Consider the following 23,043-nt stretch of genomic DNA (forward strand, 5'->3'; position numbering starts at 1 on the left):
GAAGAGGACAGAGCGCTGTCCTGGACCTTTGGGGAGAGAAAATCCAATAACAGCAGTGTCTTATGGGGAGTCTAAAGCCACCATCACCCCTGTGTAGTAATGCCATAGCTGGCTACACACATCAGGGACAATGTGTTTTTCCATACCTCACATGTGGAGGTCAGTGAAGACCTAAAGAAGAAGCTGACAAACAAGTCCCTCCCCACTCCCACTCCCACTGCAAACTGCCTGGAGGCTCAGGGCATGGAGATTTTAGTGGTGGGTTCATACAAGGTTTCTTAAAATACCATTGATTGATAGATATAAAATAGGCAATTATGAATCCACCTTATTGTGCAGGTCACAGCTTTAATAAGATTGAGGACTGTCCCCCTGAGAAGGATTAAGTTAAAGCTGCAAGGTCATTCATTTAATGTATGAAATAATTTTGCATTCTAAATCTTTTTAATTTTAATGGCAGTTAAACCCATGAAGAGTGAGATGGATTCTGTGTGTGTGTGTGTGTGTGTGTGTGTGTGTTCAGCTTCTGCATTTCAGACTGTCCAGTACAAAGCAAGCACTTACTTCGCTTTACAATTTCTCAATATGTACTGATGTAATCTATTTTATATAATCAAACCATTACCCCTGGGTTACTCCAGGCCCATTTTATTGTACCTTTATTCAGTTTTGACTTTTTGTTGTAGTGTTCTTTCTGGGTTTTTATTTCTTTGTTTGTAGAATTCTGTTTTCCTTGTGTCGTGTTTTATTTTATTGTTCTGCAAGTGTGTGCACCTCATATAGTTTGACTTTTGTTCTGTTTTCCCTCCTGATTGTCCACCATGCCCTGATGTGATTCACCTGTGGTTGATTACCTCCCCCTCTCTGTGCTCCCCAGTGTCTTGGTCGATTGATCTGTTTGTTTCCATGTGTTCTGGTTCCTGTTCACCATTTTTCAGCTTCTTGAGGTATGTTTCTGTTTCTGTTTTGGCCTAAACATCTCCTGATTTCTTGGATTATTTTGACATGTTTGTTTGTGTTTAGTCTTTTTGTTTATTTGCAATCCTACTTTTGGGTTCTAATTTTAGCAATCATGACGTTTATATGGATTACTTTAAAGCAGCTAGGCAATCAATTTAATAAACACAGTCATTTTTACTCTTGAATAGTTTTGATTGAAACACAATCTTGGAGAGTGTGAAAATGGCTGAGGAATAGAGAAGTGTAGTGGTATCGATTTTCACAAAATCAGTCACAGCATGAAGGTGTAGGAAAGAGTTGTGGAAGTTTGATTAAGGAACGGGGCTATGCGAGATGCGTGCAGTACAGGTGATTTAAGGAAGCACAATCCTAACATGTAGCATACCAACATGATGGGGAAATCTCAGCTACCAAACATTATCATCTAAATAAAATACAAGTCAAACTCCAAGCAAATATGGGCATATAACAAAAACACAACATCAGCATATGTCCGTTTTTCATTTTCATCTGCTAACTTCCTATTGTTGCTGCTATTGTTGGTTGTTGTTCTTTAGACACCTACATTTGATTTTTCAAAATGTTATGACACTAAATTAGTTCTATTTATTTATTTTTATTTTCTCCTCTGGTTCCACAGTGAGGAGGATGCTGAGTGCACATCGACATCTGCTCATCACAGATCTGCTCCAACATTACCATCATCCTTGCCCACTCCAAACACAGAGGTGAGGAGCACTTACCTCTACTTACTTGATATTGCTATTTTTGTTAGGCCAGTGAAAAAAATATCTACTATCCATTGTATTTAGTAAATGCACACTCAAAAAGAGTTTGTTTACTTTACCAACATGGCTTGTTTACCCTTACTCCATAGTGATGATAGTGATGATGATGTGTTTATGCCAGCTTCATTCACTACTTCTGGCCCATTTACTGGTGCTCAAAAGCCAACACAGTTGAGATTTATGCCAGTTCCAGTTCCCCAGACCCAACATTTGGCCATACACTAAACTATCATATTCTCTCAGATTATTCAAGTTCAAGCCTCTTTACACCAAGATAGTGTCTGCCTGTTCAGAACATTTGAATTGATGAGAGAATGGTGGCGTCCAAGGCCCGCATCAGTAAGAAACAGTACATGAAGGACAAGCCCACTAGGTGGGGTTATTAAGTGTTTGTGCTGGTGGATGCTCAAACAGCATACACCTTTAATTTTTTTGTGTACCAGGGGAAGAGTGAGTCCACCACTGACCATTTCCTCTGTATGGGACCTGCTGCCATTTCCAATACTCGGTGGGGACTACAGACTCTATGTAGATAACTACCACACCAGCCCTGCCCTGTTTGTGGAATTGGTTGTTGTGGGACCTTCAGAACTAACCGGGAAAGACAGAGGTCAATAGCCTCCCCTGGTGGTTCAGAAGAGGGAGACTTCTGTTTGTAAAGTGGAAGGACACCCGTGAAGTAAACATGTCTTGAACCATCCATGGCAATTGTCAAAAGGAGGTTGAAAGAGGCTGGTGTAAAGCATAAAAGCTGTGTCTGTGCCCAATGCTGTGCTAGACTACAACTGCTTTATAGGTGGTGTGGACAAAATGGTACAAGACTTTTATTGTTGTCAAAAGTACTGCCAGAGGCGCCATGATGCAATGAGTAGCTTCTTATTTCTTATTTAGAAATCAAATCGCAGAAAAACAAGAGTATATACTTCGGGGCTATGTTTAGTAGTACACATATATGTATGTATGTATGTATATATATATATATATATATATATATATATATATATATATATATATATATATATATATATGTAGTAGCGACCCAGCTGGATGATTGGTGGATGCGCGGCGGCCATGTTGGAATGAATGAATGAATGTTGTTGACATTCGGACTGTGTTACTGTGGCTAATGGCTACGCCGCACCATAACGCCAATAAAGGCTTTAACAAAGAGTACGCGACTCCAACCTGTTTGTGTCGGTGTTACAAGTAGATTCACTTATACTTGAACTTTTTTTTGCTAGTAATAAATCTGTTGCTTTAATTTAATTTCTGTTGTATGAGTAAAACACTGGCAATCCCCTGTAAATAATCATTGTAAAATATTTGTTGTTATATCCTGAAGGCTATGATGAGTTCTTTGGTTTTATGGATGTTGAGTGTCAGGTTGTTTTACGATCCCCAGACGAAGATGAAGAAGTGAGTGCAGGTAGGAGTTGTTGGAGATGAGCGACAGAAGGATAGCAGCAATATTGAAAGGGAATGTCTACAAGACAGTAGTGAGACCATTGATTTTTATTCCTGGTATGGTTTGGTGGTGGGGACTGCCCAAGTCTCGCTAAGTGCATGATCCTTATTTATCCCTCAAGTTCTGAGATGTTGAGTCAGTTGGATCCTGCCCATCACACATCTGCCTCTTGACAGGAAGTTCATAACTGTTTATATGAAGTACCTTACTTCTCAAACCAGACTGCAGCTCCAGTTACGTAAGCACTGAACGAGGTTCACAATGAGCAGTGGGTAAGACAATGTGTGTATGACGTTACTGTCCTGGAGGAGAAGGTCTAGCTCTGAGTTATGTTGGAGTCCATTCGCAGAACTCTCCCTAATGAAAACGCCAGACCAATTATAACCCGGGTCTTATCTCTCCCTGTCTGAAGCACTTTTTAGCCAGAGTTCTCTTTGTAAATACATACAGATGTTCACCTTAAGATGGACATTTTGAACAACTCTCAGTTTTTGTGTAACGCAGTGCTTGCTGTTTTTATTCCCGCTGTTGTAAAAACCTCTGAGGCATCAGGGAAGAGTCTCAGCTCTTTTTAACGTGTTTACATAAAACAACAGTAAGATTCAATTGAGCATGCTGTTATCTATCATAGTTTCCAGGTATCTCCATTTGCATTGTCTCCTTCTCCCACTCTGTCTGATCTGAAAACCATTTTTAGCTGTCTGTGCCTGTTTTTAATTCACAGCACCATGCATCATTATTAAAGCTCACTGCTCTGCTCTTATTGTTGTTCTCTACTGCCAAGGGTGTTTAATATCGGAACAGTCTCATTATTCTGTGGCTGCACGTTTAGCAATTACGAATACAATCCATTGGCTCCTGTTCTCCCACACGCCACCCCCTCAACCAATTACCTTTTATTATAGTGCTTGTGCTGGGGCTATTTTTTAAATGAGAAACAGACTCAGTAGACTAACATGGCCTCTGGTGTGTGTGTTGGCAGCTGTCGGGCCTTATAACCAGTAACAGCCTATATTCAGATTGTAGAACAGTAAAGAGAATCCTGAGAGTGTTTCCATTGGCAGGTATCACACACGTTTCAACTAAAAGGTCGCTGCCGATCATTGTTTTGGGGATTTTTGGTAAATTTACATGTTGACGTGTGGAAAACTGACATCAAGCTGTTCCACTTTCATGTGGCTGTAATGTTCTAAAGCCTGGACAGTGAGTAGGGGTAGGTTGGGGCATAACAATCCAAGTTTGAGGTTAAAAGTACATTGGCAAGATAATGCTTAACTATTGTGCTAATACAATCCTATAGATGTGTCGTGATATATCAGCGTGACCGGTGGTCTCCAAATTTAATGAAATAATATTTAACTTTGGGTGGTGGGTGGATAATATATGCACATGAGTTCAGGCAATCAGAGCCAAACTTCGCATCACTAGTGCACAGTGCTGAGTTGTGTTTATACAGGCAACGGTAAAAACTTCATGGATGTTTTAATGGGCCACCAACACAATGAGCGTAAAGAAGGAGAGAGAGAGAGAGAGAGAGAGAGAGTGTGACTATGCTGTGTACAGATCTATGGTGAAACAGCAGAGCCAAACAGAGAACACACACACACACACACACACAAGACCATGAATGGATTGGAAGTGTTGAAACTTTTCCGATCATTATGAAACTTGGTCAGGACAAATTAAATATGGGGCCACCCCCAGTCATGGTAATTATACACTGTTTATAAATGAAGCAACAATAAGCATGAAGGAGATTCAAGTCAAGCTGCTGTTGATTATAAATCATAGTATGGCTCGAGTTAACAAATTACTATGCAAGAAAAGTAATTACAAGTAGCAAACAGAGGGCTCCTCCATTCACCCCTTCCCTTTTCAAACCCATCAGTGAACAACAGTAACCTTCATGTACCACAGAGAATATAACCACTCCTGCACTCTCTCTGCCATTATCTTCTTCTTTGTTGATTTATGCATCAAATTTATGTTTGTGGAGCTGTTCATCCTTGGCTAAGGTCGATGTAGAAGACAATTTTATTTACAATTTTTATTATAAAGCTATTATACACTTATACACACATACTTATGGGTAGTATATTACTTTTCTGCCAATAACCCTCCCAAATGTTAAACTGGACCTTTAAACATGAGGTTTTATTAGTTGTTGCAGAGATTTATCTGCTGAAATAAAACGTTGACGCACAAACAATTTGAACCCAGTTCACGAACTAGGGCCCTGTGATGGACTGGCGACCTTTTCCAGGTTGTACCTCACCTTTCACCCTATGTCAGCTGGGATTCACGTCCCAGTCCCAGGGCCTTTCTGTGCGGAGTTTGCATGCGCTTCCTTTTCTCAGGGTTCTCTGGTTTCCCTCACACATATCCAGAACATCCAGCAGCGGTTAATTAAACACTCTTAATTGCCCATAGGTGTGAGTGAATGGTTGTTCGTCTCTATGTTGGCCCTGTGATGGACTGCCGACCTGTCCAGGGTGTACCCTGCCTTTTCCCGTATGTCAGCTGGGATTGGTACCAGCAGCCCTCATGTGGAGGATAAAGAGGCAGACAATGAATGAATGAATGAATGAATGATTGAAATTAAAAAAGTTTACCTAAGGAACTAGGATCTACACTGTCTGTTTTTGAACCACCTCCTAAAACTAAAGTCCCATTTATACCTTTTGAGGATTATTGCTCAACAAAACTAAATAAGTCATGCAACATTTTAAACTTAGACTCTGGTTTATAGATTTTTGTCATCTCCCTGTTACCACATACCTTCAGCTCTTTCTGCTGCCAGTGTATAATGTGTCATCCTTATTGGTACTGCTGACTGTTTGAGAGAGCAACAGAGAGCTGTTCATAGGACTGCACTGTTCTGGACAAAGGTCTCAGATGTTGTGTCTGGAATCTGTTGGAGCCACTCTCACAGTTTGTGCTGTCTCCAGTGGGACATATTTTGCCTTTAATGGATCTGGAGGTCCCATAGGATCTTAGCTCTGTCATTCTCAACCACCTTTGTAGGTGTATTCCACCTTGAGCCTGGGACGTCCAGTCCACTTTGTTGTGGTGTTCCATGTATGCCTTCCCAGTCCCAGCAGCTTGCACCCTGTTGTGATGTGCTCACAACATCTCTGTGGCATCTCTGCACATCCTACAGCTGCGGTCCTGGTATGGTAGACACCTTAGTCTCTCTTGATCTGGTGCTTAGGGCCTGGTCCTGTGCTGCCAAGATTAGTGCCAATATCAGCCACTTCTTCAATTTGTTGGTGGATCAAGCTATGTAGTCACTTGTCCTTGCATTTGCCCCTGTGGTACTTCTTCTATGTGGTCCATGAACATTTCTGTCTCAGCTGTTGTCTTGATTAGGATTAAGAATGGAAGTTCAATTTCTATTCCTTTGTTATAAAATAATACTTTTGGTCGTATCTTTCTGTAACTGCCTGCGGGAAATTTTTTGCGTCCATTCAGGCTGTTCCATTCATACCACATGCGGTGCCTCTCGCCTTGCCTTGAGCTACTATATAAAGCCATGCAATGGTGTCTTTTGGAGTGTGTGAGCTGTGAAGTGTCACATCACATTCAGCAGCGTTTTAATTATGCAGATGCAGCACAGAGTGTTTCTCAGACGAGGATGAAGAAAACAGAGTTTGACACCAGACACCGTGGGAGAGATGAGCATACCACAAATCACTGTGAGTTATGTAAAGTTATATTAACATCACCATACCAGGTCTCATTTTAATATTCTTTAAGTCATTTTGCATCCTATTGCTGATTACTAGCTGAATTTTTAAACAGTGTTTAAAGATGACCATAGTCAGTTTTTATGATGGATCCCACTGACCCAAAGCATTGATCACTACATTGGTTTATAGTGAGCACAAATTCCTCCTGTCTCCTTTTTGCTGCTTCAGCTTCAGCTTGCCGACCTGCAAGTCTTGGCAGCGTGGTTCCAACTGAGTGCCAGGTTGTGTGGCAAGCTGCGTAACAGGGCTGGATGGTGGAGTGATGGGGTAGTGTGAGTTTCTAAGGCTATGGGTTCTGTTCCAGCAGCTGAGACTTGAACATGCAATGACATGTGGCCATTATTCATGCTTGTGCTGCCCCTACTGAGGAGACAGCCGTGATGTTGAGCCCCAGGCTGAGTTGCAGTTTAAGAGAGACTTGACAAGGAGCACAATGTTGTTGATGGCTATTGCTGTCTATGCTGTACACAGGTACTGTGACACCTCCTCCTCTGCTGCTTCACTCAGGTGGAGCTAACAGCTAAGCTAATGGCTAGATCCATGTTATCATCTACAGTGTAGAACCTGAAATACATCCACATGCAGCTTTTCAGGTGATGGAGTCATGATTGTTTGCTAAAGAAGATGGTTTAGTTTGCTTGTGTCCTCTATTTTCCTCTGCGTGAATGGTTTGGTACGAAATGGTATGTATTTTTTTTGCGTTTCTGTTAGATAATGTAACAAAATAACCAGCCCCAACCGTTCCATTTTTTGGTACGTTCCCTTGGGGTACTAGAGTAATGGTATGGGTGAAGCTAGACCCATGAGAGTCACTCCCCTGCAACTGGTATTCCTTCAACACCCTAGTCTATGTCATCTGTTGTGTTGTTGTCTGGTGTCTCACATTCGATGCTGTTGTTCGTTGTCATCACACCTGCAGTGTCACGCTACGTATCTCACTGACCAGGCCATAAAGCACAGTGCACACCTCACCAAAAAAGTAAAGGTACTGTTCTTAGTCAGAATGCAAGCCTGACCCAGGGCTTTACCATTCCAAACTTACCGTACTGTACCAAACCAAACTTTACCATGACGTCTTAGGTTAACCAGCCAAGCCGTGCTCACCGTACCCTCTTCTGGCCCTGGGGTAATTACTGCAGACTGTCAATGTGTTGACAATGACATAGTGTTTTCTACTTCAATTTATTTGTGGAATGCACAGAAATTAAACCAAATGCTGAAACAGACCATGGGTGCTCTGCGGTGCTTCAGTGTGGTGCCCAGTATGGACAGCACGACTGATTAACGTGCAAGCCAAATGGAATTGAGCTGTGCTTTGCAGAGCTTCTGTATTTAGTGTTGCCCAGAATATCCAACCCAGAGGTGCTGCTGCAGTGAGATTAACAATGTTATTCACGTCCCTGATCATTCAGGGTTAGGGTTGGGGTAATGGCTAATCAGAATAACGGTTGTTCCTCAAAAGAGTTAAGCAACCACTGTAGTTTTTTGCCACGACAAAACAATATAAGAAAACAATTTACAAATGGTAGCTTGATGGCAAAATAGCTATTTAATAATTATCAGAAAACTTTCCAGGCCGCAACGAATGAGACAAGACAGCCCAAAATGATGATGCCTAGCCCCACACGTACACACACACACACACACATACTTCCCTGCTCTCTCCTCTGCTAAATGACTGTCGCTCTAAAAGGCCATTTATGCTAATGCTGTCATTTATCTGTAGAGGGAAAGGGCAAAGCATGTGGAAACAATAATCTGGCTGTCGTTGAAATCCATCTCACGCTTCTGTTGCATTCAAAAGGTGAAGCTAACACAGAGGCAATTCACAAAGACGAGTGACACAAAGCTCAACAACATTGTTACATCTCAGGCAACTATAATGGGGATAAAGACACTGATGTGAGTCACCTATTAGAAAGGACAGGAGAACAGCGATGGGGAGGAGGAGCCTGCTCTCGCAGGATTTAGTCAAGGACAAAGATTAAAGTGTTTATTACAAAATACTTAATGACGTATAGAAATACATACATGTATAAACATAGGCATTAATAATTCATTAGCACTGCCTAACAGCAAGATGGGCTTATTTGAATCAGGGTTTGAACCTTCTTGCAAGTTTCTTCTGCAGTCCAAAGACAGGAACATTGTAATTAGGGTTAACCAGTCTCTAAATTAGGTGTGATTGGTTGTTACTGCTGTATATTGATACAGAAATACAACACTTTTCAAGTGGCTTTAATTTATATATGTAATAAAATACACATTCAAAAGTGCCTTGTTTACAACAGCAAATTCATGTCCATGTATTGTACATATAAATAGTAATTCAAGCTGCCATCCAACTGATTGAGTTTTCTGAAATGTTCCAGAGCCACAGGCTGATTAGGATTTATGGTGTTAAATTAGTTATGTAGGTCAGTACCAAGGAAGTTATTCATCTATATGATACAAACTCATTATATCAAGTACACCAGCATAAATTGTGCTTGCATGTGTTTTAAGTGTGTCCTTTGTGACCTCACTCCTTTACATAAATTGCAATGCTTTTGTCCTCATTATTATATACATGTACATTCTTAGAATGTTGCATTTCTGGTGGTTAAGTTGACATTTGTCATTTAAAAAGCTAACAACATCTAGTCCCATCTTAATCACAGCGCAGATACATATCAAAATAGGCAGGTGAAACTCAAATTACAATTACAAGAAACCTTCATAAAAGTTTATTAACTTTATAACAAGGTTTAAACCCATGTGGCATAAATACAGTATATTACATTTGGTGATTTTTTTTGTTATTGATGATGTTATCTGCCTCTGTTTTATCTTCCTGAAAAGAAACATAATTTGTATGCTGTATTCTTCATCTGCAGAACAGCAAGGTTTTTGGAGCAGAATTCACTTCTGAAACTAACCGTTTGCTGTCGTTTGCTTTCCTAATGCAATGAACGGGGCTTTAATCAGCATTGAATTAACATATCTGACAATAGTTTGAATGTAACTGACGTTATACTCGTTAAATGATGTACTACACTTTATTACACAATAATTTGACTAGTCAAAATCCATTCCTTTTTTTTAAAATTTACACTGCTCACAGAGACAGATTGATAGGCAGACATGGACACAAATACCCACCTTGTCAGGGGTAATGAACCACAGCTGTGCCATATACGTTCACATCTGGTGTTGATCGAATCCTGATCAGGTCCACTCAACTGACAATTGATTGTACTGATAGTACTGTTTTTGTCCCATTACTATTATGATCAATGACAAATTATCTTCCACATGTTGTTTCTAGCGTCAAGCTTTTTGTCAAATGTTCTCTGTCTGTGCTTGTTTCTGACGGTCTTTGTGTTTGTGCTCCTCATTCCCTCCAGACTGAATGCACACCTGCCATCCATCAGCTCATTAGCGCAGCAGTACTTAAACCTTCCTTTCTCAGCCGCTCATCAGATTTGTGGGTCAGCCAGTTTGGGTCAGTGTGTGCAGCAATGACGTTTTACCACCATTTTACACTTTGCTCTGAAGCATTCAATTGTCACGCGTCCCGAGTCCTTGTGCCAATAAGTTCTAATATGATCTTCTAACCTTCATGTCTGTGTTGTGCAATTGGTTTCAGCTGCAAGCAAAAGTATCTAAGATTAATGTCTGCTGTCGACAAGACCTAGTGTGAGTTACTGGCTTTAAACAGTTTAACATAAAGGAACACCACATAAAGGTGATGGGTTGTCACATGAAGAATGTGAAGGAAAGATTCATAAATTTGCTTTTAGTTTTTGAACCTTCTAATCTCTTTTTTTGTGTGTTTGGAGACTGGATTGTTTGAGCATTTGATGAAATAAAATCATGTGTGTGGTTTTTGGAAGAAAAGTAGAATACTGTCTGTTCACCTTCCTGCCACCAGGTGCTGCAAAGTCTCTCTTCACTGGTCTTTGTCGACGCAGAGAGGAGACGAACAGCAGCTTGTGAATTGACTCATTATATTTTATATCATACAGACACTGCACTGAGTAAATAATCAGAATTTCATACAGCTGCTCTCATAGCCCTGTATTTGTTTGGACAATTTCACAGTTCATTAGACACTCCGCAGATTTCCTCAGCAAACAACTTGCTATCAGGTTAATAATTTTATGCTGAAACAAAATCCAATTTGTGTATTTCTTATTTTCTGACACCTGAAACAGAAAAACACGTAAAATGAATGAATAAATATGAAAAACTATTGTCAGTTAAACAGCATTAATCCCAGGAGAAGTGAGAATGTAGGAGAAAGGTGTTGTGTTTTTTTTACTTTCACTGTCATCTGTTTACTCAAACCCGACCCCCGGCTCTTAAAATCGAGTTATAATGGAGTTATGTTTATGATTTTAGTAATTAATTTTGCATCATAAATACATTGTATTGACACTTTTAATTTGAAATTCTGTAAAATATCTCATTGTGATATCATGATGGACCTTTGTGATATCATTTTAAGCTCATATCGCCCACCCTCTTATTGAATCACTTGACTGGCCCCTTCCAGACTAGATACTCCCTTTCGTTTCAGTTTGAGAGCCCTGGGCTACATTCTGTAGGCGATGACACATCCTGACACAATGCCAAACAACACATCTCTGTTTACCCTACTAAATGATGTCCTATATCTCTGTCTCTTGTCATAACCTTCAGACTTGGAATCAGAGGTGATCACATTTTTTTTTCTATAATATTACCTGGGGTCTTATTAGTCTCAGGTGCAGATGATTGTTTTCACTTGACCCACTCTAGTCACTACACTCCACAACATCTTTTTCTTCCCCACTCACAGAAACGATTTGCTTCACTGCAATCAAAGGAAAACACAAAACACAAAAATGCACAGCAAGAGATGCTTTGGAATACCAACACCGAGCAAGTTAGGATGGTGATTCTTTTTGACAAAGAAAACACCTCAATTAGCTGAAGTGTTGACATGAGAAAAGGCAAGAGGCCTATCTTTTATAGCCCACACTTATCTTCAGAGTTCCCACATTATGTCAGCGCTCAAAGTATCAACACTGGGAGACACACTAACTAGCAAACTCACTAAAGCGGCTGTCATCCTGAATTTTAAGGAACTTCCTAACAACACACACTGTAACATCAGCGCTCTGTTATGTTTTACTGTTATTATTTTCACCATTTCTTATTTTGGCATTTCATTTGGTCACATTGGTCACATTCTTTACGGGGACCCAGACGTGACAAAGGGTAAAACTCTACTTTGTGGACATAAAATAACATGCACACAAAATATTAATACATATGCACAAAATACTAAGTGGTGGAGTGCAGGTCTACAAAGTGCAAAAAAAAGAAAAGATATTAAACAAGATTTGATAACTACATTATGATACAGCGCACCGCCAGCGTAAACTCACCTCACATTTCCTTAGGATTATACTGCACCACTCACTGTGAAAAATATGCTTCCATCGTGCAGCTTCAGCCCACTTGTGCCCATTTTTAGGATTTTGTGTGCATGTTATGCATATTTCATGGCCACAAATTAGCATTTCCTGTCCACAAATGTGTTTTGTGAGCAAGTTATACCTATTTCGTGGCCTCAAATTAGTATTTCCTGTGTACATCATACCTATTACATGGCCACAAATGTATTTCCTGTACTTAATTACAAATGATGGTAACATCTGCCATCTTTACATAGAAAAAGTGTTATAGCTGGCTGTGGTTTTGGTTTGTGAGGTCTTCATTCTGATGACCTTTACACTGTCAGTGTCTACTTTTACTTTTACACTCATAGGGTTATACGACTTTCAGGATTCATTGTAACTTGTGGTTACAATTACAAGAAAAGGTAAATACCTATAATTGTGTTCACATTCAGACTCTTTTAGTGATGGTCCAGAGGATGCAGCTATTAATAAATACAGTCATGTGCCGCTTGACACTTTTTGTTTATGGCCATGTAGTCCTTGTTGTGGGTTTGGTTAGAGCCAGGTGAAAATATCATTTATCTTCACGTCCCCACCAAAAAAATGATGTTTTGAGTTTAAATTCTTGGCAAAGCCAGTTCATTGACAGCGTATTTGACTATGCATGCCCTAATACAGTCATCAACTAATGTAAGTGAATGCAATTTCATTTGACAGCCACAGAGTCTGACTAATCACTTAGTTAGCAACAAATGTGTGCTTTGTCTCTCCGGGGCACAGCAAATTGTCCTTGATGTCAACACATTCCCCTGTTTGCTTGGGTTTGACTTCAGATGAGGACACAACGCTGTGTCACAGCACACTGAGACTTTCTTAGTCATGATCCTGAGGGCAAAGTCACATCATGATGCACCTTCATTGTGCACATTCAATACATAGTCACATACATTCTTGAAAATGAGTGGAGGTTTGTATTGAAGTAATGATTTCAAGCACCTCCTGTGTGATGAAAATCAATGGTCACACAATTGACTGGCAGACATGACTGCACTTTACTTTTACTGCTATGACTGCACTTATTGTCATGATTTGCTTTATTCTGTGATGAATGTTTCGTATATCTCATTTCCTGTGACTATGTTTTCTCTGTGTCTATAATTATTTGCACTGTGAGCACCTGGGGTCATATGAAATTACATCTGAAGTGAAAAAAGAGGGAAAACAAAGATTCAAGTGAATTGAAGTGACATAAATATAATCACAGGCAGCAGTATGAGGAGGACATTAGGCCAAATTACAGTCAACAGGGAGTGCTGTTTTTAGTTTACAAGCATTTAAATTTACTTGCAACATGAATTATTAGGCGACATAAACACTCTTGTCATCCAAGCTGTGTATGGAGGATTTCTGACTAACTGCTTACATCAAGGCATAAATTTACTTTTTTCTATTGTTAAAATTAAATATTTTGAAACCTAGGCTTTGCAATTATTTATTTACGAAATACATTATCAGTTACTAAGTTATATTATTACAAATCTAAAATGTGTGCTTAATGAAAATATGTTGCTGTCAATTGTACAGTAGGGGATGTTTAAATTCTATATATATCTGCTCAAAAGGTGATTAATTGGAATATCATTTTCCCATAATTGATCTGTAATTTGGTAGCTGTGCCTCTTCAAAACTCATATTTCAACGAGCTGCTGGGCTCTGTTTTCCTGAAATAGGGCACAGATGCAAATACAAGTCTCCGCAGGCACAGTCAAACACAGCTGGGCACATTGTGGACACAAGACTGAGTTTATTATTAGTTGGAGGGATACAGAATCTATTACAGTAATGACCAATCCCAGGAGCTCCTCTCATCCTTTGTGAAAGCTGAAATGGAGAGAGAGGAACACTGGTGTCTCTCAGAGAAAGAACATTAATCTGTATTAATGACGTCCTGTTCTGGAGAAGAAGAGAAAAAAATCTCACACCAACCCAAAAATGATGTATGTGTTGCAGACAATTAATTTCCGGGCACATTAATGTAACCATGTGGCTCTTTTTCCATCTCTACACACTATAAAGACAAATGTATGTCTTTTAAGTACAATACATATGACTATTTGCAAAGTATAGTACTCATTTGTCTTATTCAGACCTAATCTGTCCTCATATCTTCTAAAACAATATACAAACTGAGGATTTTCAGAAAACCCTCATTTTCTCAGCCTCTGTCACAGATACATGCAGGAGCTATTTGACTAGCTGGAGGAAAATGGCACCAGCCCCAGTGCTGGTACTGAGCCAGCAGGAAATACAATCCAATAGCCAATACTTCATGTTGTGAAGTTGTACCTGTGAGCTTAGGATATCAGTGACTGCGCTCAAGCATGAACATGTGCTTCTGCTGACAACTAAAACTGCAAATGTCATTGACTTTCTATTGCCATCAATAAGGTAGAATTCTGAGGGCTATCTTTTGGGCTCTTTGGAGTCAACTTCAACAGCCAAAAAAAATAAATCACAAATGCATTTTGCTGAAGTTGGGTTTAAAAACTCCAGTTTGGAATTTCAATGGCCCTTAAAGGAATTGTAGAATTACCAAAACACTGCCAGTGTCGTTTTATTACCTGCTTCGCTTTCTCCCTCCTCATTCATACACACACAAACACACATGTTTGGGCAGCAATCGTAGTGAGGACAAACATAGACTTAATACATTCTGATAGATTCAGTCTGTGCAGATGACCCGAAGAGCAGGCAGTGCTGTCTGTCGCTGCAGGAGCAGACTGGGTAGCGGGTGAGACTGGATCTTCTCGGTCGGGACAAGAGACCTGAAGAGCGGCATTTTGAAATGATGGGAGCTCAGAGTCAGAGGAAACGTCACAGCCAGAGATCACTTTGTGTCCTTCGGGAGGGCTCTCACATCTTTGCCGCTTTCTCCCCACCTCTTCACCAGGCACTGAAGAGCTGGACTCTGGTTGCTCATCATCCCCTGGTTCCTCATGATATGAGCTCATTTCACCACCACCATAACTCTGGAGCGGGGTTTGCGACAGCGCTCTCTCAGGGCCTGCATCGACAACTTTCTTGTCTCATACCCCATCACTTTGTCCGGCAGTGACATGTAGAATCACTCGGGTCATGGCACATCTGTTTCCCCACCTGCCTCCTCTCCTTCTCCGATAGGTCTTGGTTGGCCTGAAAACACAAAGTCTGAAAAGTTGAAACAGAACTCTTACTTGGGTTGAGATGCTGCTCCGGATCATGTTGAAGTTCACTGAACCTTTCTTGCCCCATGCAGATAATTGCCCGGCTTTGAATCTGCTGACTCCGGGGTCGTATGGAATATAAACTCGGTCTGCTGACCCCCAGTGCAGCACGTTCCCTTCATCAGGGAGTGTTGCCAACCAAATTGTTCATCCTGAGGGACAAAGTACCACAAGGGGAAGTCTGGCTAACTAACCCCGACCCTACAGCCCTAACCTAAACCCAATTGTAATCCTGAAACCAGGTCTTAACCCCCCAAAAGCCCTTTAAAGGTGTGACAGAACATGAGGACAAGCCAAAATGTCCTCTCTCTATGGTTTATATGGTTTTTTGGTCCTCACAAAGATACCCATACAAGAACACACACACAGCGAGTGAGCTGTTCACCTTCTGCTGTGCATAACCTCAGATTTTTGTTTCTACAGACATCAATATTGTGACGCTAGTCTTTTAAACTCACATTAATCATCCAGGGAACATGAAGCTGAATGGTGTAGTAATGGCAGCAACTGCGACTGGCACATGCAGACACATAATCAGGCATTAGTCTTTTACAGGAGTGCTTAGTTTGCTTTGTGTTCTATTGGTGGAACATGCATTTTCAGTATTGGATGATCATATTTGTTTATTCGTGAGGAGCCAAAATCACATCGTGCAGTCCTACTTGAGCGTCCAGGTTGATGTTAAGCAATAGATCCCAATCTTTGTGTAGAATCACTCTTTTTGTGGGCACATCCTGGTGTTTCCAGTCATAGTCCAACTGTATGCAAGCTGTCTCACCTTACTAGCCTGTCTACTTGTGCTTCTTGCATATTCACAATTTACTGTTATTGAAAATACTGGCATTATCCTCATTTTGCTGGTATATACTGTAGTTCCACATACTGCTGTGGTACAATTGTTAGCATTATTATCTGCATGCTTTTGACACGACAATCATTTCAAACATACTTATGAGTGGTATACTTTGTGGTTCATGTATCAAACACATTTGGCACTCCAAATAAACAATATCATTGTAATATAATCACATTTTCTCTTGTTGCAATTTGTATTGTGAATTGGGTCACATTATATTGCCATTTTTAGAAAGTGGGTCACCGAATAAAGTTTGACAACTGGTCAAATTAAAACTAAATTAAACCTAATCTAATTGTTTCCTGTTTGCGGTGTTGGAATAGACAGACTCTCATAAGCTGGAAAATAAATTTAGACTTTCTCAGCCATGAAGAGCTCTGATATAAATAAATGTTGTCTGTTATGGTGGCATGACCCTCACAGTCATCGCTCAGGAAAGACCGCTGCTTATTGGATTTCAGGATTGATCGCTGCCATGACACATCTTCCCTCTTGCTCTTGTTGTCTTTGCTAGCCTTCCATTTTTCCATCCCTGAAGCGCTGTGAGTGATGGAGGCACTTTGTGCCGCTTTGATGTCTCCACAATTTTCTCCTCCATCCTCATTTTCACATACTTACTGACAGCTGTGTGCTGAGGATGGAGACAGAGTTCATGTGTGCTTTGTTTTTATAGGTCATGTTTACATGGTCACATGTTATCGTAACACAAACATCACCACAGCCAATTAGAGAAATTTGTTTGAAAGATGAGTATCATAGTGATTCACTGGTATCTGCTAATATGAGAAAAGTTCAGGTAAGAAATTACCTGGTTACCCGGTCGCAACAAGGGTCTTTCTGCATTGGGATTGCATGTTCTTCCCGTGCTTTTTTTTTTATTTTTTTTTACATGATTTAGGGGTTAGGTGAATGTGAGGGTGGATGGCTGTTTCTCTATGTAGCCCGGTAATGGACTGGTGACCTGTCTAAGGTGTACCCAGTCTAGGGTGTGCTCTGCCTTTCAAATGTCAGCTGAGATTGGCACCATTGGCAACACTATTTATCAAGAATAGCTGTATTGAAAATTGAGTAAGATGCAGTTTTTACTCTTTATGTTTTGCTGGTATATTTCCATGACCTCTGATGTATCTAGGAATAAAAGCCTAAGGTGCAGTATCACATGAAGGTCATGTTATTAAGAGACACACAGAGAGTTGGGAGTATCATGTCAATGTTAACAGATCATATATTATTGATTTGAGGATTGAGTAGCAAATGTCTTATTGCATATTCATGAACGTATTGACTAATGGATCTGCCTAAATGTTATTGTGAAGGGTTTAATTTACCATTTGGGTTCATGCTGTTCGCAAAATCCAGGGAAGAAAAATACAAAATCCCATACAATTCAATAACACTTAATATCTTATAGATTAATAAGTTAAGCCATAAAGAGTCACATGCAACCACCATCATGTGACCAGACTGTAAGGATGTAGTGATCATGTGCGCTACAGTGTGCAGACTTATTTTATGCAACAACCTTCAACCTGAAGAACTGAGAGCAGCACAGAATGTTCATAATTGTAAAATTAAGAATTGATTTTATCATCTAAAGCACTTTGTGCTTCAATGTATATTTATATGAAAAATGCTATTAAGTCTGATTGATTGATTGATTGATTGATTGACTGACATGAAACAGTGGTATTGAGCCACCCCTACTTAAATGCACCTCGAGAGTAGACGAGTAGCAAGAGGCCACAAATCCAAATTGAAAATCCCTCCAGCTGCTCCAGAGGATTGTAACCTCAGGTTTTGGGACCGGCTTTACCAAGTGAGTTATTCAAGCCAACCTCCCCCACGTCTTATTTAGACTTGTCTAGAAATAAATGTGAAACCACTTGGTGTCCACAGGAGAGAGGATGAGTATCATCTAACAAACGGTGGCTCTGGGCTTTCATTGTCTCCTCAGAGTCACACAGTCTGCTCTGCTCCAGCAGATATCAGGTTTCAACACCTTACATCACTTACAGCTTTTTTACCTTTTGGTCTCTCTCTGGTTCTTGCTCTCTGTCTCTTGCCTCTTTGACCTTGTCTGTAAATTGTATTGGCTTCATGAAAACTTTGTCCTTTATTCTCCTCTGGTTACTGTTTCTGTCATCTTGTCTTTCACAAAGCAGTAATCATCATAAAGCATTTCCTTGTCAAGACACTGTCAGACAATGAGGTAATTTGTTTTATTTTCATGTTTTGCTTCAAGAGACATTGTTCTCCACATGCTGTGTGTGTAATTATTGTGTTAATTAATCATTATTTCTGCTGTGTTTAGTTTCACGGTGGACTTGGAGTTTATTTGATTCCAACAAATCAGTACAAAAAGCCCCTCTTCAAAATGTCTGACATACATCCCAAAAACACTTTGTATTGGTGAAGTGTCTCTTGTAATTGATAATGGATCATGGTTGATGGGACACTAAGTTGTAATGATTGAGATGTAGCTTTCAGGAAAAAGAAAGTATGTGTATTGATTTAAATTGTGTTTGAAGGTTCTAGTTTTTTAGAGGGAATGGCTTAAGTTTGGCTTCATGTTAGAGGAAAGAACAAGATAACTTATCCTTGATCATGTTGTTGTGCCTTTTCTATCAGTATTTTCTATTTTCACATGCTCTATAATCCACAAACAAGAATATGGACTTAAGCACTTGCAATTTAAAAGTTGATGTCTAGCATTATTCAAAGTCGTAGAAATGTATCAGATGTTTTCTTTCAAAGGCCTCCTTATCTCTGCATGTCTCCAGTCAGCCACCATTACTCATTTCTATTTTCCAACGTGCATTTTCTCAATTTATTTTCTGCTTAAGAGTGACTCAGACATGAAGCTCATATCTGTATTGATTTTTTTTTTTTTGCATACAAACAGCTCTCTCTCTCCCTCTGTACTGGTACCACGGTGACTTTTGTGAACAGCAAAGATGTCATTGACAGGATCTACACATTGGTAACTTGCAGTTATGTCCCTTTGTGTCTGTTTATCTTTGTGTGATATGAGATGATGGACCCTTTTCGTCCGCCCACCCAGGGGAGTTGGCACAGAAATGGCTGCACATGTGATGGTGGTCACAGCGGTGGTCGTTGCTGTGTAGATGAGGTGATGGTCGTTGCAGATGTGATGTTTGTGAGAGCTGGCAGGATTATGGAGGTTATGGGAGCCAGGTGCTTCTCCTTGCACAGAGAAAGGTGCTTCATAAAAGCCCCTTTCCACTAGCGCTACTCAACTCACCTTGTTGTGGCACAGCAATTATGTATAAAACAAAGTCACGGCAATTGTTGAGGAGGTACTATATTGTAATGGAAACTGTAGAGTTGAGGCGTGGCCAGGCAAGGTGAGCTAGGGAACACAGCAAAAGTCTTTACGTGATAGGATTGATTGGCAGTGAATACAACAAGTATTTTGTGAAGATGAAAAGAGACCAAGACAGTCTTGCTGCTTCACTTTTATATGGAAATATACCAAGATCTTAGTCAACAGAGCATGTTTGGTGCACAAAACAGTTTGACATCTGAATGAATCCATTATTCTAATTGCACCCATGCCAGGTTGTGGCAATGAAAAGTACAAGGAGAAAGGAGTGAAATTAGAGAAAATGATTCCACACATAGGGAGAACTTTTGCCTTCTTGGAATAAACCTCCCCCATCATATTTAATCACATAGTCTTACCCAGATGATTAAAACCCAGATGTGGGCTATATTCCAATAATGTTCACACATTTGCAAATTAATACCCGTATTTCAATAACTTATTTGAATTTAAAAGTGCCTCTCCAAAATTATAGGGTACTGTACGATATTGAATATTATAGATTATAGATATAGAACATTTTTAAGCTAGTAAAAAAAATTCTAATAAAGTAGGGCTGTAACGGTATATGTATTCGTCCCGCGGTGTATGGGGGTCATGGTTTGGTGCATGCAGTCATATGGCGAGCAGCCTATTGGAAAAAAAAAAGTCCTCACTTCAATCCAGGTGGTGGTAATGAGCCTAAAAGCTGCAACCATCATTAGCCTACAGAAGAACAGACTAAGAAGAAAAGTGATGTGGAGCATGGTGTGGAGTTGGGCAAAATCCAGCAATGTTTTCACTGAACAACTTTATACAAAACAGTTCATTTAGCAGGGCTGCAAGCTAATGTAGTAATAATAATAATAATAATAATAATGTAATATTTTGGGTAAAGTTAGCTCAAGTTTCCATTGACAGGAGTATTGTCATATTGCTAGCTTATCAAAAATGTTACACAATCACGTGCTGCTATATGTTGTTCATTTTGCAGTTTGATTCTCTAAAATGCATCTAATTTTAAACAAATTAAACTAAACTCTCTCAGTACTCACAATGCGATTGTCCATCTTAGGTGACGCTCATGTGCACAAGGGAAAACACCCCAAAACATCTAGTGTTCATTCAATTCCCTCAGTGGTGCTGTTGCAAAAAAATAAGGGGCCTAATTCTGCAGGCCTGAAACTGCTGCCTGCAAGCCTGCAGCTACACCATTCTCCACTACAGGGCCAAATGTTACAAACCAAAGAGCAGCAACCCTGGATGAGTAGGCAGACTTCTCTGCTGCAGTACCTGTGCTGAGGATTGAAATGAGTTAAATCTATAAATGTAGGTCAACATGCTCCGACACTCAGTTGACCACTTTTTCTACACTCATGCTTTTTTTTCATTTCTGTTCCTCTTAAACATTTTCTGTTTCCATCCAGCTGTCACGTGAATTTTGCCAAACTTTTGAGCAGTCTCAAAATTGTTTTACTTTAGTTGAGTCACTGGCCCATGATACAACAAAGTTATGCAATGCAGATCTGCCTGTGGGTGCAAGTGAAGAAAATTCTCTTTCCCAGATTTTTCTCCGATATGAAAGCACAGCTAAATCAAAATATAGGAAAAAAAAGGAACATTCTGCAAACGGATCTGCATAAAGTATATACGTATATATATAAAAATGGTGAAACATGCATTTGCCTACACAAAATCCAAATGATCACTTAAATATGTTGGTAATGTTGATCACTTATTCCATAACAACTGTTTGTGGGAGAAGCTGGAATATGTGGAGAAAACTTTAGATCTTTTTTCAGTGCCTGATCTCAGTGTTTTATAGGATTCAAAGATTGAGTGAAACTCTTTTCCATGTGACTTAACAAGTACCATTACTATTCTTTAACGGGTAACACAGCTGTTTTATTCAGAAAAAGTAAATCATCATGAAATGAGCGGTCATATTTTATTGCACACACTATACCATAGTGTGGAGTGCAACATTCATTCTAAAGCATTTTCAGACATTGCCTGCCAGTCTCCTATAGTGTATTAGTGTGTAGTTCCTTAGCACGTCTGGAGCAGCTGGAAAACAAACCAAAGTGTCACTCTGGTAACCTGGTAATTGGCAGATAAATGTATGTAATGTTATGTTAAGGGGTGAATAATTGTCCCACAATTCTATTGAATAAATCAATGACTGTACTCAAGTCAATAGATGTGATTGAATAAAAAACTGCATTCTCTGAAAAAGGTTAGACTTGTGTTGTAGTAACAGCTGTGAAAACAGTGGAACTATTTTAGGTGGAAATAATATCATTAGTCTAAGTATTATTACTTCTAGTAGTAGCAGCAGTAGGGAGAACACATTATTTGCAGTACGTCATAATGCTTTTGTGAGGAATTTAAAGTAATCTACTCCACCATCACAAAGTTGATGAAAATAAAATTAAAATGAGTTGAATTATGCAAAGTGCAAACTATACATTTAACTATGTACATGTCAGGCTCCAGTCCTAGGGAAATGGGACACGTGTGCATGTGACTCACCACCTGAACAAGCTGGCCAAACACTCCAACAGCATTATCTGTATTATCCTCCGTCCGCACGCCAGCTTCCATCTCGCTTGTCCTGTTGCTCTGAAAAGCTCTGAAAAACAGGGCAATAAAAAGACATTCAGCTTTACATCTATATTAAGATCTTTGATGTCAGTAGAAAAGTCAATCAAATACAGCAAACACTATTTACTTCCTGTACAAACTTGTAACAGTATAACAGCCATCTTTTGCATCATATTACTCACAATGTCAGATAAGATATGACTTAAAGTGTGTCCCATGGCACGTTGAATGGATCTCTGCCATGCTTGTCCATACTTAAATATACCTAAATTTGTGGGTCTGATTTTAGCTCAACTGACATCTCGTCATGCAGCATCCTACCAATGATTGCATCCTATCTCTTTTCCCAGTTTTTGCTAGGGAGACATTTTTTTCCCTGAAAGAACTCCCATGCTTCCAGAGCAAATTTTTCAAGACGAATATATAATAATACTTGCAAGGCAATTACTCATTAGGACTCTGAAGCTTATCTAAATTTCCCCAACTCCCCTCGTCTCATCTGCAAGACGGTCACATTGTAATCATAGTCAATTTTATGAAGGCTTTCCTTTTAAGACTTGGGTTTTTTGTGCTTTCACTCTAAATGACATACAGTAAGGTCTTCTGT

At 39.7% G+C, this 23,043-nt stretch overlaps 1 protein-coding gene across 1 annotated transcript in view; it reads left to right on the forward strand.

Annotated features, from left to right (window-relative positions):
- The first annotated feature begins 2,062 nt into the window (after positions 1-2,062).
- LOC122773580 (small G protein signaling modulator 2-like) overlaps positions 2,063-23,043 on the forward strand; it is a 91,806-nt gene continuing 70,825 nt past the window's right edge. The window contains exons 1-3 of the mRNA XM_044032351.1: positions 2,063-2,121; positions 2,192-2,358; positions 3,091-3,174. Coding sequence (XP_043888286.1) covers positions 2,063-2,121; positions 2,192-2,358; positions 3,091-3,174 — 310 coding nt within the window. The remainder of the gene's footprint in view (positions 2,122-2,191; positions 2,359-3,090; positions 3,175-23,043) is intronic.

This window comes from Solea senegalensis, linkage group LG8, assembly GCF_019176455.1.
Source record: "Solea senegalensis isolate Sse05_10M linkage group LG8, IFAPA_SoseM_1, whole genome shotgun sequence".
Lineage (NCBI taxonomy): Eukaryota > Metazoa > Chordata > Actinopteri > Pleuronectiformes > Soleidae > Solea > Solea senegalensis.